General features: G+C 52.4%; 1 protein-coding gene across 2 annotated transcripts; it reads left to right on the top strand.

The window, feature by feature from the left end:
- Positions 1–4,328: 4,328 nt before the first annotated feature.
- Positions 4,329–9,552, top strand: PNMA5 (PNMA family member 5). 2 transcript variants are annotated; one of them, XM_032757944.2, is made up of 4 exons: positions 4,329–4,371; positions 5,634–5,763; positions 6,443–6,518; positions 6,699–9,552. In XM_032757944.2, exon 4 carries the CDS (start codon positions 6,821–6,823, stop codon positions 8,156–8,158), a length of 1,338 nt encoding a protein of 445 aa, XP_032613835.1. In that variant the 5' UTR covers positions 4,329–4,371; positions 5,634–5,763; positions 6,443–6,518; positions 6,699–6,820; the 3' UTR covers positions 8,159–9,552. The 2 variants fall into 2 exon arrangements, with proteins under 2 accessions (XP_032613835.1, XP_032613836.1); XM_032757945.2 differs by having other exon boundaries at positions 6,443–6,504.
- The last annotated feature ends 357 nt before the right edge of the window (positions 9,553–9,909 follow it).

The raw sequence follows: 9,909 nt of genomic DNA on the forward strand, positions 1-9,909 counted from the left end.
ATGTATAACATATATATGTTATATATGATATGAATACATATGTTTTTATATATATATTCATATATATATATATATATATTTTCACAAGCAGCCTTAAAAAAAGAAGGAAATGCTGCCCTTGGCAATAACATGAATGAACCTTAAGAATATTATGCTAAGTGAAATAAGCCAGACAGAGGAAGCCAAACACTGCATGCTCTTGTATGTGAAATCTTTGTTTGTTTGGTTTTGAGACAGGGTCTCGTTCTGTTGGCCAGGCTGGAGTGCAGTCACAGCTCAGCGTAGCCTCAACCTCCCTAGCTCAAGCGATCCTCCTCCCTCAACCTCAGGAGTAGCTGGGACCACAGACATGTGCCATCACACCCAGCCACTTTTTAAATTTTTTTTTGTAGAGACGGGTCTCCTTATGTTGCCCAGGCTGGTCTCGAACTCCTAGGCCCAAGGCATCCTCTTGTATCAGCCTCCAAAAGTGCTGGGATTACAGATGTGAACCACTGCAGCCAGCCATATGTGAAATCTTTAAAAAGTGAAAGTCAGGCCAGGCGTGGTGGCTCACACCTGTAATCCCAGCACTTTGGGAGGCCGAGGCGGGCAGATCACGAGGTCAGGATTCGAGACCAATCTGGCCAACATAGTGAAACCCCATCTCTACTAAAAATACAAAATATTAACCGGGTGTGGTAGTGTATGTGTGCCTGCAATTCCAGCTACTCAGGAGGCTGAGGCAGGAGAATGGCATGAACCCACGAGTCAGAGGTTGCATTGAGCCGAGATCGCACCATTGCACTCCAGCCCGGGCAACAGTGGGAGATTCCATCAAAAAAAATGAAAAATGAAAAAGAAAGTGAAACTCACAGTAACAGAGCAGAGAGTATAATGGCAGTTATCAAGGGCTAGGGTGTGAAGAAAAGGGGAGATATTAGTCAAAGGGTACATACCTTCAGCTATAAGATGAATAAGTGTTGGAAACCTAATGTATAGCATGGTGAGTCTAGTTAATAATACTGTATTGTGTACTTGAAGTTTGGTAAGAAGGCAGATCTTCAGTGTCTCGTCACACATGCAAAAAAAGTAACTGTGAAATGGTGGATATGTTAGCTCATTGTGGTAATCATTTCACAATGCATACATATATTCAAACATCACATTGTATGCCCTAAGTATGTACATTTTTATTTGTCAATCATACCTTAATAAAGTTTGGGAGGAAAAGAATCACAGGACTTAATGAGAGATAATTTATTTGAAAGGCTTCTTGCAACTGGGGGAGGAGATGTTTCAATTGGGTGTCCAACTGTCAGTTCCACAAGCAACTCAAGGGTTAGGCAAAAAGGGGCTTTAAAAAAAAAAAGTTCGAGGGGAGGAGCAAATAAGCCTAGAAAGAACTTGGTGTGAGGATGTGGAATGCCCAGATATTAGATCAGAGAATGTTTTACCTGGGACCAGCCTATGAGAAGGGACTGTTAAGGTTATCTGCTGGCTCAGACTAAAGGTGGGCCAAATTTCGGGAGTCTGGAGAAAGAAAAGAAGCTACCTAAACTTTGGCTAACCAGCATTTTTTTTTTTTTTAATCTCGCTCTGTCACCAAGGTGGAGTGCAGTGGCACCATCTCAGCTCAGTGCAACCTCCACTCCCAGGTTCAAGCGATTCTCCTGCCTCAGCCCCCCAAGTAGCTGGGACTATAGGCACATGCCACCATGCCCAGGTAATTTTTGTATTTTTAGTAGAGACAGGGTTTCACCATGTTGGCCAGGATGGTCTCGATCTCTTGACCTCGTGATCCACCTGCCTTGGCCTCCCAAAGTGCTGGGATTACAGGTGTGAACCACCGCACCCAGCCACAAGAGAACGAGCAGTTCAGTTTATCATTTATTAAGTAAAGAATGGGAATTTGGAGGGTCTCGTGTCTGGCATTGTCATACATAAACACGGGTGACATCCCCTAAGTCTTATCTAAGTCATATGGAAAGGAGGGTTCTTTGCAGGAAGCTGTTTTCTGGAACACAAAGGGCTGAGGGGTTTCTTAACCTTCACTGTTTTCCAGGATCACAGGGCTCAGGAAAAATTCGACATTGTCACTATCCCTCAATAACTTTTTTTAAAGAAAAGTGCTATGGTTTGAATGTGTCCCCCAGAGTTCATGTGTTGGAAACTTAATCCCCAGTACAACTGTTGAGAAGGGGGACCTTTAAGAGGTGATTAGGTGAGGAGGACTCTGCCAGTGTGAATGGATGAATGCTGTTATCTCGGGAGTGGATTTGTTATTGTGGGAGTGGGTTCCTGATTTTTTAAAAAAAATGAGTTTAGGCCCCTTTCCTCTCTTTCTCTTGCTCAGTCTTACACATGCTTTCACGTCTTGATGCCTTCATGCCAGGCCCTCAGCAGGTGCAGCCCCTTGATCTTGGAGTTCTCAGCCTTCAGAAACATGAGCTAAATAAATTTCTGTTCATTATGTGTTACCCAGTCTCAGGTATTTGATTATAGAAGCATAAAACAGACTGAGACAGAAAAAAAAAAGAGAGAGGAAGCTAGTCTTCTAGTGAGAAATAGAATGAATTGAAGTATATGTCTGGCCAGGGGAGCACCCAGTAGCCCAGAGGTGACTGAGGCAGAACCTCTTTCCAAGGCATCACCTTCTGTGATGTTGTGATACCAGGCAGCTAAGCAATGGCTTTCAGCACTATTTCCTCCTTGTCACATGAAGGAGATTGATTTAACAGGCTCTGAATGGTCTATTTTTTTTTTTTTTTTTTTTTTAGACTGGATCTCGGGCAGGCGCGGTGGCTCACACCTCTAATCCCAGCACTTTGGGAGGCCGAGGTGGGTGGATCACGAGGTCAGGAGATCGAGACCATCCTGGCTAACACAGTGAAACCCCGTCTCTACTAAAAAATACAAAAAATTAGCCGGGCGTGGTGGCAGGTACCTGTAGTCCCAGCTACTCCGGAGGCTGAGGCAGGAGAATGGCGTGAACCCAGGAGGCGGAGCTTGCAGTGAGCCAAGATTGCACCACTGCACTCCAGCCTGGGCGGCAGAGTGAGACTCCTTCTCAAAAAAAAAAAAAAAAGACAGGATCTCACTTTGTTGCCCAAGCTGGAGCGCAGTGGTGCGATCTGGGTTCACTGCCACCTCTGCTTCCCAGGTACAAGCGATTCTCGTGCCTCAGCCTCCTGAGTAGCTGGGATTACAGCTACTCTGCTACTCAGATGACACACCCAGCTAATTTTTGGACTTTTAGTAGAGACGGGGTTTCGCCATGTTGGCCAGGCTGATCTCAAGTGATCTGCCCACCTTGGCCTCCCAAAGTGCTGGGATTACAGGTGTGAGCCACCACACCTGGGTGAAGAAGGTGATATCTGCAAATATCTTTCTCAGTGACCATCAATTTAAAATGTTGTCCACTTTTAACATATTTATTAAAACATTACCAGAAAAGCCTTTTTTTTTTTTCATCACAAAGAAAGAAAAACAAATATATTCTGTCACTAAAGGTCCACAACTTCTGGCCCTGAAATGTAATCATGGGTTTCAGACCCTTGCTCCACACAGCCTGGGCAGGGAGATGCAGCAAGTAACCTAGCTTTCAGTGGAACCAGCCCTGCCTCAGATCTTCTCACGCATTTTTTTAAGATTACCAGGGGATTTGTGTGCACCTTGAAGTATGCTACCTGTGCCGCACCCACACCCTTTTCTGGAACAGCACTTTCGGGCCGCTGCAGGCCCCAGGATCTTCCCTCTGTGGAAGAAACCTGCTTTGGGAAACGACAGGAAGCAGTTGGGTACTAGGTGCGTAATGTTTGGTCGTGAAATCAGGAGAATAATGGGAGAACGGAATATTTTCAGTCATCTGGCTCTCAGTGAGCAGTGAAAAAAAACTAATGCCCTTGTGAAATGCAGGCAATAGCTGTATTTTTTGCCCTCCTCCCCTAGAACACAGTCCAATAAAAAATAAATGGAGGCTATGACTTTCAGGTAGTAGTAAGCACACTCACGTGGCCTATACGTTGCACGGGGTGATTTGCACCCGGCCCTTCACCCATGGGCTTGGGACGCCACAGCTCCCCTCCAATGAGAAAGAGCCGCAGTGGCTGCTGGGCCAAATGGCACGTGGCGAGCCTGGCTGCCACCGTCGTCGGCACGGGGGTGGGTGGGGTGAGGAACCACCTTGCAGGAAGTAGGAGGGTTTATGTCACCAGTGCGCAACCGTGAGCGGGCCGTGTGCAGTTCCGCTCGTGGGGGGCGGGGTCGGTCGTCACCAGACAACCTCTTCCCGCCACAGCCTCGTGGCGCAGTCAGCCCAGAGGCGGCAGCCGCCATAGACGTGCGGTGGTCGCGCTGCGCGGAACTCCGGCTCGGAGGCACCTCCGGCAGGTACGGAGCTAGAACCCGGGCTCGGACAGCAACCCAGATTACGGGGGATCCCCCCAATAACTCTTGCTATTTTCAACGGGGTCTAGGGGCTGGTGGCCATAGGTTTCCCTGGAGGTGGGATCCCACTAGATCACACCCAGCACCCCGAGGAATCCCTGCCATTTCTAGGCAGAACTTTAGGGAGACCTGGCCGGGCGCGGTGGCTCACACCTGTAATCCCAGCACTTTGGGAGGCCGAGGCGGGTGGATCACCTGAGGTCAGGAGTTGGAGACCAGCCTGGCCAACATGGGGAAACCCCGTTTCTACTAAAAATACAAAAAGTAACCGGGCGTGGTGGCGTACGCCTATAATCCCAGCTACTCAGGAGGCTGACGCCGGAGAATCACTTGAACCCAGGGGGCGGAGGTTGCAGTGAGCTGAGATACGCTACTGCACTCCGGCCTGGGTGACAAAGCGAGACTCCGTTTCAAAAAAAAAAAAAAAGAGGAAAAAAAACAAACTTCAGGGAGACCCACTCCACCCTTGACCTGCCCGGAGACACTGCAGTCAGGACAGTAGCTCTCGGCCCTTCCCTTAAGGGAAAGTGGCTTCGAACCTTCCCCTCCTAGATTCCGCCTGCTTCCACTGGTGCCGGTGGTGTGGGTGTATGTAGATAACCGGGTGGGGACTTGGGGGAACAGGGGAATGGAGGTAGGGGGTTTGGGGACATCAGTTAGACTTGCGTCGGGGTAGGAGTTGGACTTGGTGAGGGGGCAGGGCTTGGGGTAGGAGTTGGACTGTGGGTGGGGGCAGGGCTTGAGGCACGAGTTAGACTTGGGTGGTGGAAGGGGTTGGACTTGGTGGGGGGCTAGGCTTGGGGTAGAGGTGCAACTTAGTTGTAGGCAGAGTTTGGCAGCAGGGGTGCAGGTTTTGAGGTGGGGCTTAGGAAGGGGTGCAACATGGCTGAAGGGGCGGAGCTTGGGAGGGAGTGGAGTTTGCAGTGGGGGTAGGGCAGCAACCTTACCTTAGGATCCCTTCTGCCCTAGCAGCAGGCCCCCTGCTCCCACCCCCCACCTCCCTCCTCACCTCCCACCCCTCTCACCATTCCTCCCCCCACTCCTCCACCCCCCTCCCCGCTCCCTCTGCCAATTGAGCAGTTTCTTCTATCCCTGCACCAGGGTTCTAGTGAACACCTATGCAGAATCTGAATTGGCATGGCCTGGGCAGGGACATATGTGTGGGACAGAATCACAGCAAAATACCTCTGCTTTGCCTTGGACAGATCCAGTGAAGCAGGACCCATCACGCCTGAGTCAGGAACTGCCTAACTGGATAGAGTTGAAGAGCAGAACGAGTCTGAAGTGGCTGTGTTATTGCAGCATCTGCGCTGCCAGCAGGGCCAACCCAGCAAGGTGAGCAGCTGTGAGGTGGGCCCTGTTGGGAGGGGCTCTGGAACCCTGGCAAAGAGTGGAGAGAGGGGACTGCCTGCCAGGGTTCACAGACTCAGCAGGATAGGGCCATCTCTAGGGCAAGAGTTATTGGTTTCCTGCAGTCTGGCAGTGGGGACCTTATCTGGGTCCCTTTTCTGCCTGATTTCAGTTTCCACACAATTGAAACCATGAGCTCCTGTCCTTTCATCACTCACTCCTCATGTCCATCTCGCCTTCCCTCTCCCACCCTCCTTTTTGCTAGTACGCTTTATTGGTTGGAGGCCAATGACATCACCTGTTGCTTCTCAAGGACCTTGGCCTTACCACATGACACTCCCCTGCAATAGCAACCCATGGTCCATGGTATTCTCTGTATCCATGGCAACACTGCAGCTTGTCACACAATCTCCACACCCACCACTCTCATTGCATTGCGCAGAGCTCAGCCATCTTTCTCATCTGTCAGGCATTCCTGAGAAAGAGGGCCACTCTACCTCTCCTGCTGCCAGCCTCCACTCCAGCAAGGAGGGTGCTGGGTGACCTGGGCCCACATAGCCCTGAGTGGGCAGTGAGGCTGTCTCCTGCCCTCTTCTGCCTGGAGGGCTTGTCAGTGTCCCCAGGTGTCAGGCTCTGCCTCCTGACATTGGCCTTTTCACTACAGGCACCCGAAGCACACACAGCAGAGTCCTCTGGACTTCAAGGAGGAACCCACAGCAGGAGGAGGTCAGCAGGGAGTGGTGAGATGGGGAGATCTTTGCCTGGGGAGAACCTCCACACTCTACCCTCCCCAAAATGACTTGGGGAACCCTGGGAAGGAAGGACTCCATCCCTGCTTGGGGGTGGGGGCAGAGGAGGGGTGCTTGGGGGTGTAGGTTGGGGTGGGCATTGACAATGCTCTCATCCCATTTGCTTTGCAGGCTGTGGAAACCTGGGACCACTTCTGCCTTCCTACGTGGCAGTGGCTCAGAGTTATTTGAGTGCTGTCAAACTGAGCTGATTGCTGCCCTAGTATTAGATCAGTCCATAGAAAGTGGGGGCAATGGCACTGACACTGCTAGAGGACTGGTGCAAGGGGATGGACATGGACCCCAGAAAGGCGCTGCTGATTGTAGGCATCCCCGTGGAGTGTAGTGAGGTGGAAATTCAGGACACCGTGAAGGCAGGCTTACAGCCCCTGTGCGCATACAGGGTGCTAGGGAGAATGTTCAGGAGGGAAGACAATGCCAAGGCGGTTTTCATCGAATTGGCTGACACTGTTGATTACGCTACTCTGCCCAGTCACATACTAGGAAAGGGGGGCTCCTGGGAAGTGGTGGTAAAACCCCGTAACCCAGATGACGAGTTTCTCAATAGACTGAACTACTTCCTGAAAGATGAGGGCCGAAGTATGACAGATGTGGCCAGAGTCCTGGGATGTTGCAGCCTCCCTGCCGAGAGCCTGGATGCAGAGGTCATGCCCCAAGTTACATCCCCACCTTTAGAGCCTCTGAAAGAAAGTATGTGGTACCGGAAACTGAAAGTGTTTTCGGGAACTGCTTCCCCTAGCCCAGGCGAAGAGACCTTTGAAGCCTGGCTAGAGCAGGTCACTGAAATAATGCCCATATGGCAAGTGTCTGAGATGGAGAAGAGGCGGCGTTTGCTGGAGAGCTTACGCGGGCCTGCTCTGTCAATCATGCGGGTGCTCCAGGCCAACAATGACTCCATAACCGTGGAGCAGTGCCTTGACGCCCTCAAGCAGATCTTTGGGGACAAAGAGGACTTTAGAGCCTCTCAGTTTAGGTTTCTGCAGACCTTTCCGAAGATTGGAGAGAAAGTCTCCACTTTCCTGCTGCGCTTAGAGCCCCTGCTGCAGAAAGCCGTGCACAACAGCCCCTTGTCAGTGCGCAGCACAGACATGATTCGTCTGAAACATCTCTTAGCTCGGGTCTCCATGCCCCGTGCCCTCAGGGGCAAGCTGGAGCTCTTGGATCAGCGAGGGTGTCCTCCCAATTTTCTGGAGTTAATGAAGCTCATTCGAGATGAAGAAGAGTGGGAGAACACTGAGGCAGTGACGAAGAAGAAGGAGAAGCCGTCAGGGAGAGGCCGGGGGGCCGCCGGTAGACAGGCAAAAGCAGAAGCCAGTGTCTCTGCACCTCAGGCCACCGTGCAGGCAAGGTCTTTAAGCAACAGCAGCACCCAGACCATACAGGGAGGCTTACCCCCATTAGTGAAACGCAGGCGGCTCTCATGCAGTGAAAGCACTAGGGAAGAAGACCACGGCCAGGCCATGTATCCCAATGCTGAAAACCAGACTCCAGGCAGGGAGGGGCCACAGGCTGCAGGAGAGGAGTTGGGAAACGAGGCAGGGGCTGGGGCCATGAGCCATCCCAAGCCCTAGGAAACATAGGCTCAGAAGACCCAAGCACTCCTTCCCCTGGCAGGCAGCAGGGACATTTGAACAAGGGGAAGGGGCAGCTTACACTAACAGGGAGCTTGATTGGGGCAGAGGGACAGGGAAGCCAGGTCGAGATCAAGCCCCCTTACTTTCCACCAGCTGGAAGGGAATTCAGCAACCAAGACCAAATAGCATCTGGTTCAGTGGGGACTGGGCCCATAGCCCATAACAGGTACAGGAAACACAAGCGGGGAACCACTACACTCAGCACACGGGGTGCCTGGGCTTCAGATGGGGACCCCAACAAAGCGGGGGCTGAAGAAGGTGTGGCTGGGGGCTCTGGCCTGGTTATCTGGACACCCCCAAATATCCACCCTGTGGACTTTGAGCTGAGCATGCCCACTGGCACCCAGGCCATGTGGGACCTGGAGGAGCCTGCCTGGGGCCTGCCTCTGCCAGAAGGAGCCAGGGCTGCTGAGGAAGAGCTGTGGGGCAGAAGTGAAGCCCCACAGGGGAGGCCGCAGGGTCCAGCCCATCTTTAGGATCATCTACACTGCATGAGGGGAGCCCCAGGAAGGCAGCATTCATAAGCCCCTGCACCAGTGAGGAAGAGAGAGGAGGAGAATTAAGAAGAGGATGATCGGGAGGAGGAAGACGAGAATGAGGAGCAGGAGGAAAAGGAGGAGGAAGAGGGGAAGGAGGAGGAAGAACTGTGAGGAGAGAATAGAGGATGTGTTGGGGGTGGGTAGTTGTTTTTGGTTTGCGTCATCATCAGGCCCAGTCTCTGCTCACTGCTGTTCCGTGTCAGGAACTCCCCCTCTGCTTTGCCGGTGGAGATCTTGGCCGGTGGCTGCTTGTTCTCTTGGGGATGTGTGTGTTTTCGTCTGAGCAGCTCCTTTCCAGAGTACCCCAGCTCAGTTCCAGGAGATGGTGGGAAGGAGGCATGGCAGACGCTCACCCTGTGACCGTGACCTCGACTGCAGGAGGACCAACCAGACACGGGAGGGAGCAGGGCTGCCTGAGGCTCCCCAGGAAGCTTTGTGCTTTGGCGTTCCACCCCTGCTGTTACTCGTGACTCAGTTTCCTCAACTTGGTGGGGTTTTCCCTGCTACGTTTTCCAGCATCCTGTGACTATCCTGTGCAGTCTACAGGGCAGGGCCCTGCCCCAGCAGCTGGGCTCAGGAGGGGGTTACCTGAAGCGAGTACACATTGCCAGAGCCCACCATCCTGGCAAGATGGGGATCCTGGGGCCCTATGGAAGGAGGGATGTGGTGGGGGGGCCACACTGAGGGAGGGGCCGGGGACTTGTGACCTGTAGTGGCTGTTTGCAGTTTCTCTCTGTGTTAGATTCCCTTCTTTTCAGCGGTTTCAGTTCATGTTTCTCTTCAATAAATTTTGTTCAGTGTTCCAGCCGTGTCTTGCCTCTGCTGTGTGAAACTGGGGTGGGAGGCGGTCTGCTGGGGATGGGGCCACAGTGGCCACGCTGACATTGAGGTGTGTGTGGGGCAGGGTCTGTGAGGGCCTGTGGGGTGTTTGGGGACAGTGTGTGTGTAATGGCCAAGGGACAGAGTGTGGGCCAGAAAGGGATCCCAAGTGCTCATGTCTTGGGGAGGGGGAGAGGAAGGGCAGGGGGAGCTGCACTTCATCCTGGGTCCTGTCCTTCTCCCTTCCCAGTGTGCTGGGAGGCGCTCTACTCCTGTGTCCTGGGAGCGGGCAGTGGGCCATGAGCAGGAAGCCCAGATGGCCCTGGGGAG

This window comes from Hylobates moloch, unplaced genomic scaffold, assembly GCF_009828535.3.
Source record: "Hylobates moloch isolate HMO894 unplaced genomic scaffold, HMol_V3 SCAFFOLD_7, whole genome shotgun sequence".
In the NCBI taxonomy this organism is placed as follows: Eukaryota; Metazoa; Chordata; class Mammalia; order Primates; family Hylobatidae; genus Hylobates; species Hylobates moloch.

Excerpts from the sequence above, each read along its gene's own strand:
- PNMA5 (XM_032757944.2), top strand. The coding sequence starts at position 6,821 with ATGGCACTGACACTGCTAGAGGACTGGTGCAAGGGGATGGACATGGAC.